This window comes from Maniola hyperantus, chromosome 15 (assembly GCF_902806685.2).
Source record: "Maniola hyperantus chromosome 15, iAphHyp1.2, whole genome shotgun sequence".
Lineage (NCBI taxonomy): Eukaryota > Metazoa > Arthropoda > Insecta > Lepidoptera > Nymphalidae > Maniola > Maniola hyperantus.
This window is the reverse complement of record NC_048550.1, coordinates 14,382,747-14,408,522: the sequence shown is the minus strand read 5'-3', so window position 1 is coordinate 14,408,522 and position 25,776 is coordinate 14,382,747. Positions and strand designations below refer to the sequence as shown.

At 37.9% G+C, this 25,776-nt stretch overlaps 1 protein-coding gene across 1 annotated transcript; it reads right to left on the bottom strand.

Annotated features, from left to right (window-relative positions):
- Positions 1-8,302: 8,302 nt before the first annotated feature.
- Positions 8,303-20,809, bottom strand: LOC117989076 (putative inorganic phosphate cotransporter). The gene is made up of 10 exons (XM_034976379.2): positions 20,517-20,809; positions 19,173-19,352; positions 18,213-18,351; positions 14,899-15,116; positions 13,994-14,143; positions 13,121-13,253; positions 12,604-12,728; positions 9,490-9,609; positions 8,735-8,861; positions 8,303-8,445 (listed from the first exon to the last, which is right to left on the bottom strand). The coding sequence occupies exons 1-10, from the start codon at positions 20,745-20,747 to the stop codon at positions 8,402-8,404; spliced, it is 1,467 nt and encodes a 488-aa protein (XP_034832270.2). The 5' UTR covers positions 20,748-20,809; the 3' UTR covers positions 8,303-8,401.
- Between the last annotated feature and the right edge of the window lie 4,967 nt (positions 20,810-25,776).

The following is a 25,776-nucleotide window of genomic DNA, read 5'->3' as shown; positions in this document are numbered from 1 at the left end:
ACCTAACCGTTCCGAGTCGGAGTGCCCCAAGTCCCGAGCTCGCTTCGCTCGCTCTTGATGGTGGGAGCGGGAGGGAGGAAAGAGACCCCCCACTTAGTGGTGGTCTCTTCTCGTCGACCGGGGCCCGTCGACGGAGCCTCTTCTAACCTAACCGTTCCGAGTCGGAGTGCCCCAAGTCCCGAGCTCGCTTCGCTCGCTCTTGATGGTGGGAGCGGGAGGGAGGAAAGAGACCCCCCACTTAGTGGTGGTCTCTTCTCGTCGACCGGGGCCCGTCGACGGAGCCTCTTCTAACCTAACCGTTCCGAGTCGGAGTGCCCCAAGTCCCGAGCTCGCTTCGCTCGCTCTTGATGGTGGGAGCGGGAGGGAGGAAAGAGACCCCCCACTTAGTGGTGGTCTCTTCTCGTCGACCGGGGCCCGTCGACGGAGCCCCGCTTCGCGGGGCTCCTTTTTTCTGGGTGGTAAAAAAAGAAATAACCCACGAAGGGGATGGCGGGGTCTTACAGACCCCGTCATTCCCTTCTAACCTAACCGTTCCGAGTCGGAGTGCCCCAAGTCCCGAGCTCGCTTCGCTCGCTCTTGATGGTGGGAGCGGGAGGGAGGAAAGAGACCCCCCACCATAGTGGTGGTCTCTTCTCGTCGACCGGGGGGCGGGCTCCTTTTTTCTGGGTGGAAAGAGACCCCCCATTATAGTAAGCGGTCTCTCTTAAAAAAAAGTGCGATATATTGTTTTACTAATTAACACGATTAAAGAAATCAATTGTTTGTCAAATGATATTTTATGAAATAAAAATTTGTCTGGTAATTTGTTTTATCAAGTGAATTATTTGTAGAAACATAAGTTTTATAACGATCATAAAACGATTCATAATTTTGGCAAAATTTGTTTGGGAAATGAAACTTTGTCATTTGTTTTTTGTCAATTGATCGGTCACCGAATAGGCCATTACCTATACATTCTTAAACAGATTAATATTTACTTTTATGCACAATAGTTTTTAATTTATCGTACAAAATGTCGAATAAATACAACTGTAGCACGGGACCCTTGGTGCGCGAGTCTGACTCGCACTTAGCGGATTTTTTTACTTATATTTTATTGATCGTAAACCATAAACCTTTAAAATTCTAGATATAAAGTATAAATGTTTGCGATCGCTCTCTAAACGTTCCATCTAAGTAAATGCACTGGCAAATAAATAAACAGAAACAGGTCACTGATATACAAAAATCAAGGATATACAGATTCTTAGCAACATCACTATATTATATCACATAATATTTTTCTCGCACAATACCTACATGATCAATTATTAACTGATAGACGTTGGGGTCCCAAGGTGTTGGAATAGCGACCTCGCACCGGAAGACGCAGCGTTTGCAGACCCCCACTAGGTGGACGGACGACATGAGTCGAGTCGCATGGAGCCGCTGGATTCAGGCGGCGCAAGACCGTGGCGTGTGGAAGTCCCTACAAGAGTACTATGTACAGCAGTTGACGTTTATCGGTTGATGATGATGATGATGACGAAGATGAAGCTATAAAACTATCCCAACTATACATTCATCTCATAAAACGTAATCTTATTGAAAAATCCTATTACATTGTAAATGATAATTAGTTAAATGATAAGAAAGCTTGGGAATGGTAGTTCTAATAAGTTTTAAGTGATTTTGTAAAGAAGTGGTACTTGGTACTAAAAATAATACCCGGCTGAGTTTGTTGTGGGCTCTTCTCAGACATAGGCGCGTTTGGAACCCTCGTAGCTTAAGTTTTAAGTTTTCGTAATTACTTAATTATCACCACTATAAATCTAACAATACTGACCATCAATAACAGTAACATGTTACCTATTTTGAACAAATGATTTGACTCTGACTTTCTTGTCGCTTGCCAACTCGTTTTTTAGTTTTTAGCTCAACTCGTTTTTAGTTTTTAGCTCAACTCGTTTTCCTATCATCTTAAATATATAAAATAAGAAGCTGACTGACTGACTGACTGACTGATCCGTCAACGCACAGCTCAAACTACTGGACGGATCGGGTTGCTTGGCAAGCAGATAACTATTATGACGTAGGCATCCGCTAAGAAAGGATTTTTTAAAATTCAACCCCTAAATGGGGTAAAATAGGGGTTTGAAATTTACATACTGACTGACTAAGATGTAAGATGACTGTCTTATCAGTATGACATATTTTATTAAGCTCATATCTTAAAATCTCATAGTTAAGTGTGTAAAATAGGGGTTTAAAATTTGTGTAGTCCACGCGGACGAAGTCGCGGGCATAAGGGTCTATAGCTATTTAGTCGCTTTCTCGTCGGCCTTGGGATCAGTGTTTGGTATCAGCTCGCTATCAGGGCACAGTCGCACGTGCCTCCACCGCGGCGCGAGATCTTCCATTTTTATTGTTTACATTATTTGTCGAACCCTTTCGTGTGCTCTTTGCCTTTGTTTATTATGAACTAGCTGATGCCCGCGACTTCGTCCACCTGGAATTAGGCTCTTCAAAACTTCCGTGGGAACTCTTTGATTTTCCGGGATAAAAAGTAGCCCATGTCACTCTCCAGGTCTTTATCTATAACCATGCAAAATATCACGTCAATCTGTTGCACCGTTGCGACTTGATAGAAGGACAGACCAACAAACCAACATACTTTCGCATTTTCGATAAAACATTTATCAAAATTGGTTGATCGGTTGGGCCATGAAAGGCTAGCAGACAGACAGACAGACAGATAGGCATTTATAATATTATAGTAGTGATTGCCAGACACTTAGTATCGTGGCAACCCCCTGCCAGACACCCTTAATGTCTTGGGTATCTGACAGGGGGTCTGAGGTCGTATCTCCGAGAAGATTTCTGCGATTAATCTTTCAAGTCAGCCAAGGGAAACTAAAATACTAGATAGGTAAGTAGGTATCATGGCCTCGAAATTAGGGTCTTAAATTTTCTGAAGATGTGAAATTTTCTACGGTAGAAGATTTCTAAACTGCCTGCGTAGCTAAAGAATATTGAAATACACAGGTATGAGGTGGAGAATGAAAATATTTGGAAAATCTGCGCTCGTCGTGTCGTAAATTTGTTGGCTTTACGATATTAAATATTTTCCTAATTGGTCCTTTGGTGGAAATTATGTGGTTTCGTGAAACCTCGTTTTCATGAATTTTGTAAGAAACCCACGCATTTTTGGAACATTAGTGCAGCGGCTTAAACGTAAACTGGAGGACTACAATTCGAATTAAAATTACAATAAGGTTTTTGATAAATTACAAGGGAAGTCTTTTATTTTCTAAGACAAAAAGTATCTAAAATCCATCCCCGGGACGCAAGGTATCTCTGTATCATCAAAATATGTTAAGGCAGCTAGCAGATAAATAGACAGGCGCACTTTCTCATCATCATGATCAACCCATCGCCGGCTCACTACAGAGCACGGGTCTCCTCTCAGAGTGAGAAGGGTTTGGGCCATAGTCTACCGCACTGGCCATGTGCAGATTGGAAGACTACGTCTACTTTCGCATAATACAATAAATCGTAGTGATTTAGAAACTTCTAAGTCGGTTAGAAAAAGGGACAAACTAAACTGACGCGATGCCGCTTGCTTTCAAATCCTGCTAACATTCCTATTTGAATTGGGCTTTGAGATCGGTATTTACCTATAGTTAAAGACCTGGGGAGTGAGATTGAGAGGGGGCTACTTTTATCCCGGAAAATAAAAGAGTGCCCACGTGATTTTTTAAAAAACTAAATGTACACGGACGAAGTCGCGGGCATCAGCTTAGTATCAAATGAGCTAGGTGGCTATCATTCAGAGATTAGACACCGAGTTAGCGAATCACGCCGCTGAAGAGAAGTACCTAAGGATTATGAATACTGATAATAATAATTGTTACTTATCAGTTATCCCTACCAGGGAAATACGTCAAGTGCCATAAAGCCAGTATTCCAAGTTATTTATAAACAAACAGATTACATACATACTTGATGTAAGATAGCTACTTAAAAGCTACTTGACTTTTCCCATGACGTGGGAAAACATACTTCTCCCTTTCTAGGTACGTCGTATTCCCCATTGATGAGCGTCGTGACCTCTTTCCGTCTGTCGGTCGTGTCTGTCACGAAAACCTATAGGGTACTTCCCGTTACGCCGGCTCCACACGTTGGCCCCACACGTTGGCCCCAACACTTGCCCCAACACTGTTCGCCCAACGCGTAGAGCGTTAGCGCCCACCTATCCACCTAATAAACCTATAAATTTAATAAACCTACTCATGATTATATTATGTTAAATACTTACTTGATTCTTCGCGTTCTATACCTACTGTAGATTATTAGATATTGTTTAAGTAATTAGTTAATAGGCACCTAATCGTTGCAGCTAAAGGCACTGAGGACAAACCTCTGTGGTTTTTTCAGTGTTTCTAGTTTAAGCTTTTGATTTGTATGTATTTTGATTGGATAATAAATAAATAAATAAATAAATAAATAAATGTTTATTCAGCTCACAAAACAAGAAAAGACAAAAAAAAAAAGCAAAACATACAAATCAAATGTTACAAATTAAAAAAATTAATACTAGGTAAGCTTAGGTAAAACTACGAGCTCGACAGTACTAAAAAGAAAAATGATGTCTTGTTTGAGCTGAAAAGGCTACTGCCTTAGCATGATGCTGCAGTATTTGACTACTGCAGCGCTGATTTTCAGGCAGAGCCCTAGTGTCACGACGAAATAAATAATAAAGCGGGAAATTAGCATTGGCCCAACGTTGTCAAAGCAAATTTCCCGATCCACACATTGGACGAACAGAGTTGGGGCCAGTATTTTGACTTGGCATGTGGGTAGATCTTATAGCAAAAGTAAAGGAAAAAATCTGAAAACCGTGGATTTGAGGTTACATCACACTGATGGGCTTGTCTGTCCTAAACGTGACAAGCTTAGAATAACAAGTGACAAGCTTAATCGACTGCAGTTCACAAATCACAATAACCCTAATGATCCCCAGTGACCCAAATGTTAAAGTACCTGATGTTACGACTTAGGTCTTTGTATGGACTTGCTTCACTTGCATAACTTGCACAATTTGCATGACAAAATAATATTATGTCAAGTACCTGTATATATAGTAAAGTGTATGTATAGTAAAGTGACATTGGCTACATTTTATCCCGGAAAGGGGTTCCCAAATCCCCAATACGTAATAATTCAATGGAATTCCCACGGGATTTTTAAAAACCTAAATCCACGCGAACGAAGTCGCAGGCATCAACTAGTAGTGATATAAAACGGTTACTATGAATAATCCTCGAGATTTAGCCTTAGTGCATCATTACTTACCATCTTACCATGAAATGAGATCGCTTTGAAGCGCAATCGTCGATAAAAACAAGTTTATTTTCAGCCCGTCTTTCTGTAAGCTGTTCGCACAAAAATCCTTTTTTATTGTTGAAGCGTAGCATTAGCCAGGCTTTGTCGAGGATAGGCCCTGAAAGCCTTATGCAAATTCCTTCGGAAGCTCATCGTGAAAGGTATATATATATATATACCGCACACTCTAACCTTTTTCTCTAATAGCCTCCACACAATGGTCTAGGTCCCCTGATTGATTTTCGATAATTTATGTATAACCTGCTTACCTGGATATTGTAAATGTTGTGTAACAGATAGGATTAAGTAACAAAAAATGAAGTAAATAAATCTTAAAGGGATATTTAGCCACATTTTACTAGGTATGTTTTTCTCACAGAACAAGTGCCTATAAGCTGATTCCAAAGGTGGTTTTTTTTTCTAGTATGTATGGAAGTCCAATGTTGGGAATTAGTTTAGCGCCTAAGCGCAGTCTTTTTTGCATGCATTCAGTTGTCCTGGAGAGTGGCATAGTATGTCACTCTCCAGGGTTTTATTTCTCAACTTTTATTTCGAAAAATCAAAGAGTTTTTACGGAATTTTAGAAAACCGACATCCACGCGGACGTCACAGCTTAACAACTAGTTTTATACAAAAAGTACACAACCACACAAATTTGACGAAAATTGAGTTAACATGATGTGCGCACAATCAAATAAAACCCGGTCAAGTGCGAGTCAGGCTCGCGCTCCGAGGGTTTCTTACTACAGTCGTATTTATAGTCATTTTGCACGATAAATCAAAAACTATTCTGCATAAAAATAAATAAAAATCTGTTTTAAAATATACAGGTAAAACCCTTTCATATGATATCCCACTTGGTATAGTAATTTTACTTTATAAGTCGAAAATACTAATTATTTGTTCAAAACACTTTTTAGTTGATTTTTTTGTGATGTGACCACAAATTCACGGTTTTCAGATTTTTCCCCTAATGTTTGCTATAAGACCTACCTGCCAAATTTCATGATTCTAGGTCAACGGGAAGTACCCTGTAAGTTTCTTGACAGACAGACAGACCGACAACCTTTCGGTTCCTTTTGTCCTTTTGAGGTACGGAAAATGAACATATTATAGCCGCTCGACCTTTGATTATATCTCTATGACTCTTTCATTTGCATGGTAATGATGAAGCGAGTCAAGTGCACTTACTTGCTATTCAGTTCCAAGCGTTGATTGTCATAAAGAGGTTTATGGGGGGTTTATGGGTTTACTTAAATTGTCTCAAGAAATTGATAGAAGCGTAAATCACTTTGCGAAAATCCAGGCTGTAACAAGGAACAATAGTCTTACTTTGCATAATAGGTACGTTGATTTGTTCACTGTATTTTTTTTCGCCGAGTTTCTTGCAGGTTCTTCTCGGTAGGAAAGGCATTCCGAACCAGTTGTAGATGGCTTTGACGATTCAAAAGTAGGTACTTGTTAAAGTTTAATTAAATAAAAATTATTGTTATTTACTTATTATATAAGATTGCTACACTGTGCTATCGAATAATGACAGGTTACAAAAAGAGATCTTAGAATGTAGGTGCAAAAAGGCGGTCTTATCGCTAAATAGCGATCTCTTCGAGACACACTGGTTACCTACTGACGTCATGGCAAGTAATATTTGCCGCGACATTGCGGTATATTATTACATCGCGAACTAAATTACTACATGAAGGTTATTTCAACCAAAAAAGTGTTAATGTAGCTGTTACAATTAGGCCATCCAAAAAGGCCAAGCCAAATGACACTGACCATCAAGTTGCGAGCAAAATTAAGTTCCACCCTGTAATTTTTTTTGTCCAGAATGACTCGTCTAGTGCGCAGAACGATCCTTTTAGCAATTTGTGTCTGTCTGTGGAGTGTGTCAGCCGACAACGCAACTTCAGGCACTGCAGGCTGCAGCGAGACAGTTAACGCACGACTGTCGTCACTGTTATGTGTGGTCCGTCTGAATGGACACTAAAATTTGTTAAAAGACTTGCTTCGTATATTATGCACCCCGCCCACGCGCAAATTGCTAATGTGCGTGGCCGCCATTTTAGTGACGTCAGCACTACACTGAAGTTTCGAGCTGATGGTGTATTTTTACTTAAATATACGTCAAATGACGTCAAACGTCATTTCGATGTTAATGAGACTTGGTTCCAGCGCAATAGCAATTTTACGGGACTTATAGGTACCTACGTAAAGTAGACTGAGTCCCCATAGACCGCCGAAGTCTCATAAGTTTTTGTAAAAGAGACCCAAACAGTAAAGTATCTCTTTAGACAGTGGTGTTAGTCTGAACACGGGAGGGGTCGCCATAATTTACATACTTTTAGTACCATAGGGTGTTTGAAGGGACTTAGAGGATGGGAAAGGAAAACCTTGGTCCCTTTTCGTAGCGAAACTGTTTTGTTTGTACTTCTTACTTCAGGTTACTCAGTTTTGCTAGTAGATTTCGTTTTTAGTAGTTTAATCAGTACCCTTATTATAAATGCGAAAGTGTGATTGTTTGTTGGTTTATTGGTTTGTTGGTTTGTCCTCCAATCACGTCGCAACGGTGCAACCGATTGACGTGATTTTTTGCATGGGTATAGATAAAAACCCGGAGAGTGACATAAGCTACTTTTTATCCCGGAAAATCAATGAGTTCCCACGGGATTTTTAAAAACCTAATTCCACGCGTACGAAGTTGCGGGCATCAGCTAGTTATAAATAATTGTATTTTTTAATAATTACCTGATAACTTATTACTTAAAATGAGCAAATGACTGACTAATATATTACCAATGTTCAGACCACTGAATCCAGAAACGTTTTGCATGTTGATTTTTTCTATTTAATTAATTAGACCTCCAATAAAATAAGATTGTTAGAATTTCCATCGAGTTGTATACAATTTTCTGTGGCGATATGAAAAATTCTGGTAGATTTTTCAATATATATTTATTAAATATTTATAGATTTACAGCTTTGCAAATACTATAATGTCAGGTACAAAAATAAATAAAACATATTGTTGGTAACTTCATGTCAGTGTAGGTACACCGTCGGACTTCTGTCGGGTATTTTCTGAAAACAAAATAAAAAATTCAGGTAGTAATAATGAAAAAAAATATTAATTCTACTTTTATCGAGCTTTAACGTCTGAGATTTAAAAAAACTTTCATCATCATGATCAATGAAGTCATACAGCATTGAACTTGTGAACTTATGTGTGTGAACTTTTTTTTTTAAATTGATAGACTAGCGCTTGGCTTTAGTTTGCCGAAATACAGTTGGCTTTGGGCTAAAATCTTTTCATTCGGAGAGGACACCCGTGATGAGTAGTGGGTTCATGATGATGATGATGATCACGTACCAGGGTCAACGTCAGGCTCGTTCCAGGATTGCCTGGTGGAAGTCGCGAATAGGATGAAGAACAGGTTCGTGAAGAAGTATATCCCTGACGCCAAGTAGAACACCTTGTGCCACTCTGCTGCATCGGTCTGCAAATAACGAAGTAAGTTGTCAACCCTGATGATGCAGGGTACAGCTCTTCTAAGACTAAACCATAGGGATTCAGGAACTGTTGATGGTTAACTAATTATAACAAAAATTTTAGTATTCAGTTTTTGATTGGCTTAAAAGTTTTTCCTTACAAAACATACGTAAGGTTTAATTTTTAATACAACTTAATGTTTATGGGGCAGTTCTGGTTTCCCCATGGCGTTGATCTAACAGTAGTTACGTTTGTAACGTAAAATTAAGAAAAATTATAATATTATCTACATATCTAAATATATAAAACGAAAAGGTAACTGACTGACTGACTGACTGATCTATCAACGCACGGCTCAAACTACTGGACGGATTGGGCTGAAATTTGGCATGCAGATAACTATTAAGACGTAGGCATCCGCTTAGAAAGGATTTTTGAAAATTCAATCCATAAGGGGATGAAATAGGGATTTGAAATTTGGGTAGTCCACGCGGAGGAAGTCGCGAGCATAAGCTTGTAGGTATTTTATAATTAGTAATTTTTATAGGTACCCTATTTATTTATTTTGAAACGTTTGGGTTGTAAATATAAATGTAAGTAATTTGACTGTACCTACAGTCTCCAAGTCTACTGACCTTATCATTGACAATGAGTCCACACACGATGGGCGCGATGATCGATATGACGTTTGCGAAGAAGTTAGAGATCCCCATCAGGCTCGAGCTGAAGTTGGGCGCCAAGTCGATGGATATCAACTGTAAAAGGAAATAAAACTAACATTATAAATGTACCTACCTATCAGTAAAGGGAAAATCCTCATGGATACCGCAGGCATGCCCTACTGTATTGAGGATGTTGCCCAACGGCCTTCTTCCTTACCTTATCCCACGCTACGTAGAGTCGGCACAACATGTCTTCTTCTTCCACTCACTTCTGTCATCCGTCAACGCATTATCCACCCCTTTTACACGCATATCTTTCACACAATCCATCCACCACTTTTCTTTGATCGTCCTCTCCTCTTTTTCCTTCCACATGCATATTGAATATTCTTCTAGTGACATGGCTTTCTCCCCTCCCCATTGCCCATACCATGCCAGCCTATTACCCCTCATCTTTTCTACCACTGGCGCTACTTTCAAACTTCCCCTTATATATTCATTCCTTATCTTATCCATCCTTGTCACACCACACATCCATCTCAACATTCGCATTTCAGTCGCATTTACTCGCCTTTCATCCGTACCTTTTACCGCCCAACATTCTGAACCATACAATGTGACAGGTCTACCGACTGTTTTATAATTTGTTCCCTTACGACCTACGCACTAAAAACCTCCTCATAGTTTCGATTGAGGCGAAATGAAGTTCTCTTAGTTGAGTTGTATGCTGAAGGATCTGGGAACCCATCACATCACTTTCCCAAAAAATCTCCTGCATCATGTACTGGTCACGACCCGTAAGGAGTGAAAGAGAAAATACGAAACAGTGAGAGAGATAAAATTTTGACGATCTCCCTGACGCAGTGGTAAGCACTGTGGTCTTATTAGTGGGAGGTCCAGGTTTTGATTCCTGGCAGGGGTTTGGAATTTTATAATTTCTTAATTTCTGGTCTGGTCTGATGGGAGGCTTCAGCCGTGGCTAGTACCACCACCAAGCGATTAAGCGTTCTGGTACGATGCCGTGTAGTAAAAACCCATGGGGCATGGGTTTATAAAAAACTGTCATACCTACCCCTTCCAGGTTAGCCTGCTCTCATCTTAGACTGCATCATCACTTACCACCAGGTGAGATAGCAGTCAAGTACTATTTTGTACCTGAATAATAAAAACCGCAAAAATCCAGCCACCAACAAAAGTGAAACAAATTACTTATTATGGAGTTGTTCATTTTGCAAATGACTGACATAACCACGTATATAGCTCAAACACTTCGCCTGAAAACCTGAGATTTTGTATAGTTCCATTTAGTAACTCGCACAGACCACCTCCTATAGACGCCTAATAGCTGGACAGCCCCGGTCGCCAAGCTTAGGCAGTTGCTTAGCATAAAAGTCGCCTCACGCCCGTTCGCTACCCTCATTCCGCACATTGTCTAGATTACTTGACTTTTGAGTCCACCAATCACAACAAAGCATTCTCCCCTGTCCCCCGCCAACATTTCACGATTTTGTTTTCATGCAAAACCTTGTATATACGTACCTACTCTAGAGGTTGAATTCTCTGTGGTATTATGGTCTTTTATTCATTTATTTCAAAGTCCCTGGACTTCTTTCCTTTTTATATCAATACTTTCCTATCTAAACATTGAATAGAGTTAGTTGTATACAAACATTCGGTCAGAGGTTGTTCAATACTCAAACATTTATATCCCCCAATCAGTAGAGCAACATGCAAAGGGCACATCAATTGAAACCTTACTTACTTATCTAATATATTATTCTATTATAGAAAAGGCTTCACCTAAAAGGTCGGTTTGCTATTCATAAAATATAAGCTGAGGCCCACGACTTCGTTTGCGTGGATTTAGGCTTCTTAAAAATCAAACGGGAATTACCGGGTACTTGATTTCGACCCTAAAATTTTATGCTCCAGGAAGAAAAATATGCCAATTTTTACTAAAATCTGTATAGTGGCTAAGCCATGAAAAGGTAACAGATAGATCGACAGACAAATACGCTTTCGCCTATATACAGGGTGTAACCAGAACGCTAGCAAAAACTTAGCGTTATTTGTTAAACTATCTAAACACAATCCAATAGCAATAGCCATTTGATTTAGTATTTTTCAAACCCGCAATATATAGCGTGCAAAACTCGGGTCAATGCCCCACCTACGACGTGGCATAGACTTTGAGTGGCCTACTTACGCAACGTTTGTTGACCTCTAGCGTCAGTCAGATGACTTGCAATATATTGCGAACTTTTACAAAATCTAGGATTTTTTATATTTTTCGCGTTTGTGGCAAAAATATTAAACCTGTAGAAATTGATTTTAATATTCGTTAAAACTAATTTTTCCAGTCAATTTATTAAAAAAGTGGCCTGTAGACAATTTTGAATACATTTCCCCCAATTCATCATTGTTTTAGTAATGATTGCGGAGTAAGAAAATTAATTACTTGATTTATTTATCATCGTGAAAAGGGTTAGATATAATTTATTGGTAACTTTATAATTTATGGTTGTCTTAGCAGTTAGTTCCCAAGATTTATTATAGGGAAGGCTTATAAAGCATTCCTCTTAAGATACGGTAAATTGACTTATTTATTGCAGACTGAGTTTTGTGTAGTACGCTCTTTAGATCTCAGGTTTAGGCTAAGCGAATAATAGTTATAGTCATAAAGGGTCAAAGAGGCATTTTTTAGGGTTCCGTACCTCAAAAGGAAAAACGCAACCCTTTTAGGATCACTTTGTTGTCTGTCTGTCCGTCTATTTGACGTGGCTGTCAAGAAAGCCTATAGAGTACTTCCCGTTGACCTAGAATCAAATTTGGCAGGAATTTGTGGTAACTTCGCAAAAATGTGTTCTTAAAAAAAAAAAAATTGCTAAATCATATGATAGATGGCGCTATTGTCATTAACTTGCCGTGCTCCACATAAAAATGTTAAAACATCTTATACGATGGGTGTTACGGAACCCGTCGTGAGTGAATCCGACTCGCACTTGACCAATTTTTTTCGAATATGTATGACAAAAATGAATAATTAAAGCCAGAAGAAGAACAAAAAAAAACATGGATAATACCCACCATGAAACCGGTATATTGTCCAGCGTTGATGCCCACACTGATGACCAGCATCACGACTGGCAGCCAGTAGATCCTGGCCGGGGACAGCGACAGTCCCACCAACGCCAGCGCTGGGCCCCACAGACCTGCAATCATAAATTGCCCACTTGATGAGGTCTCCTAGGCTAGTGCGCGAAGCGAGTTAAATTCGCAAACACCAGAATTTCAATCGTGATGGTTTCAAGCTAGCGAGTATGTGGAAACCAGTGGTAGAATTATGCAAACCAGGACAGCATCGTACGACATCCAAAGTTCGATACTGCTCTTGACAACTCGAACTTCATCTCTCGCAGCACCGCAGTCCCGTTGTGACTACGCAACTGAGTTCAAATATCGGTAGTTAAATATCGCCTAATTAATCGTGCTATGTTCCCATTAATTCATACAATATTATATCTCTAAACCACGAAATAAGCCTAAAATCACACCACTGTGCTAGAGATGTTTGTAGTAGAAGAATATACGTAACAAACCATACCGATAGAATTGAAGAGTTTCCTGGTGTTGGAGACGCTCAGCCAGTTCCGTCTGATGATGAGGTCTGTCATGGAGCCCATGGGGAAGCTGAGCAGGAACATGGCCAAGTACGGCAGAGATGATAGTATCCCATTCTGAAAATATTAAGTTTGTCGTCTGTAGAAAGTACCTAAAAGAGTTTTGATTTAATAATTAATTAATAAATATCTATGTATAATAATTTAGGTACTCTATAACGCTGAATTTGTTTTCAAAAATACTTTCTTAGTGCTCATCTACTGCAAAAAGTGGATGTTTCCTGAGTTTCTGCCGATGGGAAATCCCATTTACAAAAACCGGTCAAGTGCGAGTCGGATTCGCACACGAAGGGTTCCGCACCATCGTTACAAGGTATAGATTCATTTCTCAAAATAAAGAGAGCCTAACGTTTATGCAGAACACTGCAAGTTAATGACGACCTGCGCCATCTATTGTAATTTAGTTTAGTTTACTAAATTACAATAGATGGCGCAATTTTTCCATGAACACATTTTTATTGTGATGTAACCACAAATTCACGGTTTCCGGATTTTTTCCTTTACTTGTGCTATAAGACCTACCTACCTGCCAAATTTCATGATTCTAAGTCAACGGGAAGTACCCTATAGGTTTCTTGACAGACAGACAGACAGACAACAAAATGATCCTATAAGGGTTCCGTGTTTTTCCTTTTGAGGTACGGAACCCTAATAAGTTAGCAAGTGCCTCGATCGAATGAGATATGAGACGTCGAATTATATCCTTTCTTTGATCCTTTTTTCCACACACGTGCAAACTGTGGAATGGACACCCTTTGAAAATTACATAAATTACATTATACACAAAAAATACTCACCTTAGCCAAATTAAAATGTAGGACCTCAGACATGTAGGTGGGCATCTCAGTCATCAGTGTGAAGAAACCCCAGTTCTGTCCGCAGTGCGCGATGACCGCCGCCCAGAACGGCAAACACAGGGCAATCTTTTTGAAAGGGGTCGGATATTTCTGGAAACAAACATAAAATTTTACGTCATTTTCAAACATTCTCATTTATGTTTCTAATGTGGGTAAAACGGCAAATTACCGGAGAGACATGACAAACAAAATATAATATTACTAGATGATGCCCGCGACTTCGTCCGCGTGGATTTAGTATTTTAGAAATCCCGTGGGAACTCTTTGATTTTTCGGGATAAAAAGTAGCCTATGTCCTTCCCCGGGATGCAAGCTATTATATATCTGTTCCCAATTTCGTCAAAATCGGTTGAACGGATGGGCCGTGAAAGCCTAGCAGACAGACAGACAGACAGACACACTTTCGCATTTATAATATTAATTAGTATGAATGATTCTGTTTTTGTAGATTACGCAAAAGTAGGTATCACCCAGAAACATAAACTTATACTTACCTATTTTTAAAAAAACTTTTTTATATTATGTCCAGAAATTAAACTTTTGTCTCCTCTCGTTATATTTGGATCTTAAATAGTTTTCCTTCAGTACCCTTATTATAAATGCGAAAGTATGTTTGTTTGTTGGTTTGTACTTCAATCACGTCGCAACGGAGCAACGGATCGACTTGAATTTTTGCATGGATAAAGTCAAAGATCTGGAGAGTGACATAGGCTACTTTTAATCCCGGAAAACCAAAGAGTTCCCGTGCGATTTTGAAAAACATAAATCCACGCGGATGAAGTCGCGGGCATCAGCTAGTACAATATAATGTGGTGTATAATATAGAATCCAAAAAAGTTTCAAACCTTTTGCTTCCCAACTCTTCCCAGCGAAGTTTGTATGTAAGCCAGTTCCTCTTTCGAGATTAGTTTGGAGTTCTCAGGGGACTGGGACCCGAGGAGCAAGTAGGCGGCCGTCCAGAGGAGGCCGAGGGCTCCGTTGGTGTAGAAGATGGCCTGCCAGCCCCACGCGTTCGCTATGAACCCTGACGCTATGAGTTGAGAGGCTATACCTAGCTGACCACCTGGAAAAAATAACCGATTTTTATAATTATTAGGGTTCCGTACCTCAAAAGGAAAAAGGGACCCTAAGAGGATCATTTTGTTGTGTCTGTCAAGAAACCTATAGGGTACTTCCCGTTAACATAGAGTCCGGAAATTTGGCAAGTAGGTAGGTCTTATAGTACACATGGGGAAAAATGCAAACCGTGAATTCGTAGTTACATCAATAAAATTCATCATTCATAAATAAATAATTAGCATTTTCAAGTTTCAACGTAAAATAACTATATCAAGTGGGGTATCATAATGACAGGACTTAACCTGTGCATTCTAAAACAGATTCTGATTTATTTTATGCATAATAGTTTTTGAATTACCATGCATAATGTCAAAAAATACGATTGTAGTACGGAACCCTCGGTTCACGAGTCTGACTCGCACTTGGCTGGTTTTATCCCTAATCTATGACCAGACCGCCATGTTGCAACTTCAGATGGGATTACTTGTTTTGCGTTCACTATAATATTACGTTCTTAGCTTTGAGCCATAGTTTTTGATAAAGACTAACTTTAGCTAATTGCTAAGGTCGCGGTTCCGCTAGTTTACCTTAGGGAGTTATTTTGTATGAAACAATCCTGTAAGAAATTAAACTTTGCAGCTTAGTGGTTGGAGGTTCGGATTAAAGTAACAAACTTATCTAAACTTATAGGTTTTATAACTACGGAAGAGTTTTACCTATGTATCTGATATACCTACCTATAAATATAGTCCGTAAAATTACCTTCTCATCCGCCATTTTAACTCTATGTGGTCAACTGATAGCAGTCTAAAAGTACGGCTCACCTTTAAAATAAGAACTAAAATCGTACTTTTGTCATGAAAGACACAAAAAGTTAAAATAGCGGGTGACAAGTTAAATTTTACGCGTTATAAGTAGTCTGTATTTGTTTGTGTATTAGATTACGTTTATAAATAATTATTCCCTCGAACAGTGCGTGTTGCCAGTGATGACATGGATCCGAGACATGGTCGCTAACTATGGGCCTCATAAGAAAGCTCAGAGTCGCTCAGCGGGCGATGGAGAGAGCTATGTGCGGAGTTTCTCTACGTGATCAATGAGGAAATGAGGAGATCCGTAGGAGAACTAGAGTAACCGACATAGCTCAGCGAGTTGCGAAGCTGAAGTTTTTTTTAAAAAAAATATTTATTCTTATTAATTGTACAGGTTTCTTACATTTCTATCTCGCCAAACTGGTGAGCCAGATAAGTAGTGGCAAATGGCAATGGGCAGGGCACATAGTTCGAATAACCGCAATAGACGTTAAAGGTTAACAGCTAGGTAATATGGAAATTTATATTAATTAAAATATCACTTGCTTTAAGGAAAACATCGTGAGGAAACCTGCACGCCTGAGAGTTCTCCATAATGTTCTCAAAGGTGTGTGAAATCTGCCAATCCGCACTTGAACAGCGTGCTAGACTATGGTCAAAACCTTTTTCACTCTGTACCCGTAGTACAAGATTTTACGTCTCACCAAATGTTGCTAGAATTCGAGAGTCGAAACACAATAACATCAAAGTAAAATGGACCTAAAGTGCCTTGAATTGAAGTCAAATATTCAATGCCACTGATTTTAATTTCGCAATGTTTCCGCTTGGAGCGCTGGCTGTATAAGTGTAGACAAACTTGAGCTTTAAAACAAGGCATTTAAGATCCAGTTTACTGTAACGCGGAAGTTTTTCGACTCTCGAATTTAGTTTGGTTTGGTGAGACGTAAAATCTTGTACTACGGATACTGAAAGGAGACCCGTGCTCTGTAGTGAGCCGGCGATGGGTTGATCATGATGATCATGATGAATATGGAAATTTAGTAAACTCGTTTTTAAAATAGACTAGCTTATGCTCGCGGCTTCGTTCGCATGGACTACACAAATTTCAAACCCCTATTTTCACTCTATTAGGGGTTGAATTGTCGAAAATCGTTTCTTGGCGGACGCCTACGTCATATTAGCTATCTGCATGCCAAATTTCAGCCCGATCCGTCTAGTAGTTTGAACTGTGCATTGATAGATCAGTCAGTCACCTTTTCGTTCTATATAATAATATTTAGATAAACATACAAGGCAGTTCCTTTAATGTTTTTATGTTCCAATATTAATAATTATTTTATAGGTACATAGTATTAGCACAGGATCCCACTTCATACAGTATAACATGTCAAAGTGAAGGAGGCTGGAAGTCTCGCAGCTAGAGACAGTTAGCTCTGAGACTAATGTTGGCATATCCTCCTATTGTAATGGGATAAGCTTGAGTCAGCTAATTAGTCGTACCCGTGTGGAATCTCTTTGTATAATAATGCTATGTTGCTCAGGCAAAGACCTGGGAACGTCGAGTTTCACTGTTTCTAGGGTTACGTACCTCAAAAGGAAAAACGGAACCCTTATAGAATAGAATAGAATATGTTTTTATTCAAGTAGACTTTTTACAAGCGCTTTCGAATAGTCGGGTAGTTTTAATTAACCACTGGTTCGGAATGCCGTATAGGATCACTTTGTTGCCTGTCTGTCTGTCTGTCTGTCTGTCTGTCTGTCTGTCTGTTAAGAAACCAATAGGGTATTTCCCGTTGACCTAGAATCATGAAATTGACAGGTAGGTCTTATAGCTGACATAAGGGGAAAAATCTGAAAACCGTGAATTTGTGGTTACATCACACAAAAAAAATTAAATTGTGGTCATGAACTAATAATTAGTGTTTTCAACTTCCAAAGTAGGATAACTATATCTAGTGGGGTATCATATCACTTGTGCATTCCAAAACAGATTTTTATTTATTTTTAAACATCAAAGTTTTTGATTTATCGTGCAAAATGTCGAAAAAATACGACTATAGTACGGAAGCCTGGGTGCGCGAGCCTGTCTCGCACTTGGCCGGATTTTATTTAGTACCTAGCTACTAATACGTTGATAAGTATGGGTTAGACTAACTTGGGTTGTTATTGGGTAATTATTTTAATCGAAAAATCGTGTTATGTGCATTTTAAGCAATTCACTATCACTTGCTTTAAAGGTGAAAGAAAACATGGTGAGGAAACCTGCATGCGTACTGCTTTCAAATGACCTGCATAAATGATGGTGCTGAGTCGGCCCTTCTCCTCCAGCGGTATCCACTGACTGACGAGGTGGTGCATGGAGGGGTACAGGAACGCCTGCGTGAGCCCCTGCAACACTCTCCAGAAGATCACGAACTGCCAGTCCCCCTGCAAACAATTCCATCATACATCCACAGTTCCATAAAACTTGGTACAGAGCTAGCTTACACCCCGGGGACGGACATAGGCTACTTTTTATCCCGAAAAATCAAAGAGTTCCCACGGGGTTTTGAAAAAACCTAAATCCATGCGGATGAAGTTGCGGGCAACATTTTTTTAAAAAAGAATATTAGCCAAGTTGCTGACTAATATTCCCCTTTCCCCTCCAATTAAGCGAAAAGATTGTGCTAGGAGTAGGTACGACAATAGTACAACGGGTGGGGTTTGAACCGGCGCGGGCGTTTTGGTCTCGCTTTAACTCAAACTTAAGTTTGAGCAAAGTCAAAGTGCGCTCTATAGATATGAGGGCTAGGGAGAGATCTATAGAGCACACTCTGACTTTGCTTAGACTTAAAACAGAGTTAAAACGAGACAGAACTATATCACTCACATAAATCGGTCTCGCTTTTACTCAAACTTAAGTCTGAGTAAAGTCAAAGTGTCCTTTATAGATTTCAGCCTTAGTAACAGGATCCCGTTGGCACCTATTGGCTACCAAACCCTAAAAACAGAGCAAATTGTTATTTATTAATCATTAATTGTTATTAATAACTAATTAATAACAATTAAAAATTTAATGAATTTGTGATAATAATTACCAGAATTTTATTTATTGAAGTGATAAGAAAAATTTGCATACCAGAAATGGCCGATTACATTGATACTTAACTATTTACTTTTAAAAAAATACTACCATTGTCACAATATGTAGGTACATATTCTAGCAAAATTAAGGATTTTATGATTTTTATGATTTTATAAACACTCACGATTTTAGCACTAATAGGCAACACCAGTGATATGAGAGAGTTGACCACAATAGATATGATGATGAGGATCTTCCCGCCAAATCTCTTGGCCAGCTCGCCGCCAGGTATCTGCAGCACCACGTAGCCCCAGAAGAAGGAAGACAGAATCATGGCCTGCTGCTGGAGACTCCAATTGAAGTGCTGCAAAAGGACAAAACAGAGGTTATAGGTCATTAGAGTCATCTGACACCCGACCTGCTCCGCCTACAAACTACAACTACAAAAAGAACTACTACTGTCGTATTTTTCGGAATTTTGCACGACAAATCATAATATTTTTTACTTTTAAAATTGAAAATACTAATATTTGTTGATAAACACATTTTACCACGACATACCACGTGAGGTACTTAACATCATAATAATATTATTATGAAAGGGCTTCACCTGCAAATTCTAAAACTGATTTTATTTTTATTTTTACGCATAATAAGCTTTTGATTTATCGTGCAAAATGTCAAAAATATACGACTGTGGTACGGAGCTCTCGGTGCATGAGTCTGACTCGCACTTGGCTGGTTTTGTTGGTAATAAACCCTGGACAAATTGGGGTACAGTACGCGACCGAAAGTGATGAACATCGACCTTTAGAATGACATTTCAGCGTTGTAGAGCGTTGTCTCTGTCACTCATACCCACATGACGTTTTGTCCGAGACAGTGCTCTACCAATCTGCTGTCTCTGCAAGATCGATGTTCATCACTTTTGGGCGCGGACTGTAATCAAAGTCTAATGCGCAATTTCGGATCATGAATGGAAATTTTATGTCAATAATGCAATAATGCTCAATCGCGAATACGTTATTATCATAACATAACACCATTGACCCCAATCGAGTATCTGATCTGACCTTTGCTTTACATCATTATTATAACTAAACTTACAATAAGTACTTAGTGATGATTTAAAATGCATCAATTAACTTTAAACTTTAAACTGCAAAGCGCAGGAAAGCAAAAATAAAATAAATCAAGAATAATAACATAACTTTTTTCTAGTCCATAATAACCAGAAACCAGCAAGGCAATGCCTGGCATGCATTAATTGCAATGCCTTTTTCAATTTATTTTTTGTACTTTGTCCGAACGATTTGCGTGACGCCTATCGTGCTTATTTAGGTACCTACCTATTGCACGATGGTGATTTTATAAATAGACCTTTCCGCAAGTCCCAACAACAACTGTACAACATTTCAACTCAATCGGATAAACGATACATGAATGTATATGTAACAACAATTTTTTTTTGTAAATAAGAGATGAGATAAGTGTAGGTACTTAAGTGCTAAAGATAACTTTTACTTACTACTCCATTATTGGTCTTGATGTTGGTAATTGTGACATTGTCTATGCCAATGTCGGTCATGTTGTCTCTGGCCATGTCCAAGTTTGTCATATTGGTATACTTTGTATTGGTCGTATTGGCGTCGGTTGAAATAGTAGCAGTTGTGTTGGCATTGGTTGAAACGACACTGGTCATGTCGACAATGGCCATGCTCATGTTCGCCCGCATGGTGAATGCCAAAAACATGGCCATGAAGAGTAGAATGGTTTGCGTGTGGCGGACTCCCCAGCCGTCTGTAAAATAATATCAGAAATATAATTAAGATTTATATTTTTTACACTTAGGTACCTAAACACTTTTTTTTGTGTGATGTTACCACAAATCTTTACTTTATTCCTGCCGAATTTCACAAATTTTACTAAGTACCATGGCAGAATAAAAAACTGGTTAGTCGAAATTTTTGGAAAGAGAAAGATTTTTTTGGAACAAAAACTTAAAAATAGCTGCCATAAAAATTACAAAAAATAAGTCTTATTTTCTTGTACGCATCGCTTCGAAAATAAACCTTCGTGTGCGAGTTGGACTCGATGACCGATTTTTAAGTTTAGTAAGGTATACTGACCTCGAGACACGTGTGAGCATAAAAAACAAAATAAATAATTTATCTGACACTTTTCCTTATAACTGTTACAATAAAAATTGCTGTTTTTAGTTATATGTATGTAGGTACATAATATATCATTTGATGGGTACGACAAACAATTTAAATTTTTCCATCCACTGAAATGCCAAAATATTTAAATTAATTGGACAATTTTTTTCATTTACCACAAACTATTACGAGGCATATTTTTGAAAAGGTAAGCTAATAATAAGGCTGAGAAGTGTATTTTTTGAAAAAACTATTTATTTATTAAGTTATTTTTGTAAGTATTTTATTTATTTGGCCCTGATTAGGTTGTACCACAGAATAATATAGTTGTACTTAAAGTGGTAAGTCTGTTGTACACAATCTCTAAATTAAACTAAATTGAAAGATCTAAATCTATTGCTAATCCCGTTCATTAAGATTAATTAAATAAATAAATTTAATTTAAAGATTGTGTACATCAGAATCAGTCACAATAATATTATTTATTTATTTATTATACACTTTATTTGTACCACCACAAGAAGGATTACAAAAAACACAGACAGAAGGAAGATACAAAAGGCGGCCTTATCGCTCATTAGCGATCTCTACCAGGCAACCTTAAGGATAGGAAAATATGAGGAAAAACAGACTGCAGGTGGTGGTTACATACTAATACATAAACCAATAATAAACATATTAAATAAAATATGTAAAATTCCAATATATTTATAAAATAAACTAATATTATACTTACTCTATAATCATACTTAATGTCTAAACTAAACTAAATTGACTGGTCTAATTAATGCTATTCTTTTCCACAGGAAGTATTGTGAAAAGGATAGCAATATTATATAAACAGAATTTATTTAAATAAACTTTTACAAGTGCTTTTTAATCGTCACAATAATTTACCACCGACTGGTTCGGAGTGTAGTTCAATTAAATGTGTCAATTTAGTTTATTTTAGAAATCGTCGAAATCGTATACAGCCGAATGAATGAATGATTTATTTATTCAATAAAATGCAGGTACAATAGGTTAAAACAATCTCTGATGACCCTTATGCATTTTACTATTGTAACTGGTGTTTGAACATTAACTTAAATTAAAAACATACAAATAAATAAGGATTAAAATATAAGTTATACATAGACTTCATATGTGCAAAACATACAATAATAGTAATAATGAATTAGTAATGAATGTATGTCAACATAATAAAAGTCCAAAACAATTATTGTTAATAACTTTAAAATATTCTTCTCTCCTTAATGTCATAGTAAAATAGAATAGAATAGTCTTGATGTTTATGAAAATAAATAAAAATAAATGCTTAATACACTTACCATTTTCGATCTTCACGGGGACGCCCATCGTGCTCTAGGTGTCGGAGCTCAGATAATATTATTATTGTTCCTCGCTAGCTCATCTTAGCGAGATCAGAGATGCTGTGTCTCGCGGCGATCGCTCGAGAGTGCTTGAAATCCTCACTAATGGTCTCATGGCTACCTACTTATTTATATATACATACATACATAATATATACATAGCGGAAATCTGTGGAGCGCATACGTGTTATTTTTTTTAGGGTTCCGTACCTCAAAAGGAAAAAAGGAACCCTTATGGGATCACTTTGCTGTCTGTCTGTCTGTCCGTCTGTCCTGTCTGTCAAGAAAATCTATAGGGTACTTCCCGTTGACCTAGAATAATGAAATTTGGTAGGTGGGTCTTGCAGCACAAGTAAAGGAATAAAGCTAAAAACTGTAAATTTGTGGTTACATCACAAAAAAATTAAAATGTGTTCATGAATAAATAATAGTTTTTTTTACGGTTTTCCAATTTTTACGGTTTTCTGATTATTCCCCTTACGTGTGCTATATGACCTACCTACCTGCCTAATTTCATGATTCTAGGTCAACGAGAAGTGCCCTATAGGTTTTCGTGACATACACGACACGAAAAACAGACGGACAGATGTAAAGACGGATAGACAGATAGACAGACCACAAAGTGATCCTATAAGGGTTTTCCATTTGAGGTACGGGACCCTAAAAAACGATTGCGGAATTCGACAACATACAGTCTGTATGGTAACTCGACTTTTTCTTACAATAAATGGTCCTTATGATTTTAAAACGAGATAATTTTTTCCTTGGCATTCAATTGAGTTTTTTTTGAATACGATACGTATTTTACGTTTTTGAATCAAATTACTATACGATGTTGGAAATTAATAGACTGTGTGGCGTAACATTTACATGAATTAATTGTAGTCATAACAATGAAATTATTTTTAAGTTTTTAGTCTAATAGGTAATTCTTGTAAACTAAAATGTAGATGAATTATTCATGGCGTTCATTTTGTAGACACTAGCTGGTTTCAACATTTCGAATGATATTAAGAAATCAGTTCAAACTTTAGTAAAAACATTAAATATTCTACTACTATCTACCCTTTAGTTTTATAAACTTAATTTATAAAATTATAATGTTACTAAAGTAAAACTTCAGTCAAAAGTAATACGGATCGTATTTACACAGTCTTAAAAAACTTTTAAGGTGCTTGAAATAATTAAATCTACTAAGAAAATATTAACTCTCCAGTAGAGATAAGTTTTCTTTTGTGCACGTTTTTTTTCATTGTATTTTTTTATAATTATTGTCTTAAGTCACACTAAGTAATGAATAAATAATTCATTTTGTAGGCTAAGCTTTCTAAAATCCAGTTCTTTTAATTACTTAGTGTTTTATATCTAAAATTTTACTTTTTGTAAGTATTCGAAGGCCTTTCCAAGAGCTCGGCCCTCCGCCTTCCTCATCTACCTGCTCCCCGCTACCTTCCTCAGGTCACCAGTCCAGCAGGCTGGGGTCGTCTTACACTACACTTACCTAAAACACGCCTGCCCCATCGCAGTCAGTTCTGCGTCGCGTCGTTCTCTTGGAAAGGCCTAGTTCAGCAGTGGACGTTTTAATTTTATCTTCAAAAACATAAACAAATAAAAGTGATTTTTTTAAATAATTTTAAATACATATCAAAAATTGCGGACCGGCAGGATTCGAACCCGCGTCTCCTGGGATCGCGCCCGACGCTCTGACCACTAAGCTACGGGTCGCGGGTGACGCGGGTTCGAATCCTGCCGGGCTTCAATTTTTGATATGTATGTATCTAAGTATTTAAAATTATTTAGAAATTTCCTTGAAGTGTAGGTAACACTATAAAAGTTATAAAATAAAATAATTATAATTCTGAATACATGCGAACGCAATCGCGGGCATAATCTAGTGAACAAAATAATTATTAAAATTAATAAAAGAATTACTTAGCTCTTCCATACATTTCTCTGTTTTGCATAAAGTTAGGTATGTTTTTTAAGAAACTTAAAATATTTATATCGCTGTAGAGGTTATCACCAATATAGATATTACGAACGTGTTCGGGTCTCCCCTCCATTCAACTCCGTTTAAGGTAATTAAGTCCATAATACCTGGTATTAAGAGCTATCTTGACAGCAAAAGATAAAATTGTAAACATTTATAACAAGTTCAGTCAATGGTTTTTAGGGTTCCGTAGCTAAATGGCAAAAAATGGAACCCTTATAGATTCGTAATGTTTGTCCGTATGTCACAGCCACTTTTTTCCGAAACTATAAGAGCTAAAATGTGTGACCCCCCCCCCCCCTGTACTTCTAAAATAAGAGAATGATAAGACTAAAAAATATATAATATTATGATGTACATTACAAACCATGCAAACTTCAACCGAAAATTGATTTGAACGAGATCTAGTAAGTAGTTTTTGATTTATCGTGCAAAATGTCGATAAAATACGATTGTAGTACGGAACCCTTATTGCGCGATTCTGACTCGCACTTGGCCGGGTTTTTGTTACTAATATAACTACACAGAGATTATCAACAGTTTATCAATTCTGTTCTGTAATTACTTATCGGTAGTCGTACTTATAAAGTATACAAAAAGTTTTATTATTACTAGCTGATGCCCGCGACTTCGTCCGCGTGGATTTAAGTTTTGTAAAAATCCCGTGGGAATTCTTTTATTTTCCGGGATAAAAAGTCAAGTACAATGACAATTTCCGGGACGCAAATCACCTCAGAGTACCCGATCCATACTAATATTATAAATGCGAAAGTGTGTCTGTCTGTTTGTCTGTCTGCTAGATTTTCACGGCTCAACCGTTCAACCGATTTTGACGAAATTTGGTACAGAGATAGCCAAACTCTACCCTAAGATTGCATGGAAGAGATCGCTGCAGTTTAAGAATTTTCACCTCACTTTTACAAAAATTCTTTTAAAAGTTCATTGTCTTTTTTCATGTTGGATTTTCGTTCCCGCAAATGCATAGAGCTACCGCAAAGCCGTAATAAAAATAAATTTTACTTACTTTTTTCGGTTAGAAAAAAATTGCGAAAATATCGTGTAGTTCCACCACGCCACACTTTCAAATTACTGGCTACATGCACTAGGTACGTCGGTTTTTTTTTTTTTTGTAAAAAGCGAAATTCATTCTACCTGCATAGGGCAGCTGTTAATGTTCAACATTATAAACCCATCGCCGGCTCACTACAGAGCATGGGTCTCCTCTCAGAGTGAGAAGGGTTTTTCCATAGCCTACCACGCTCGCTG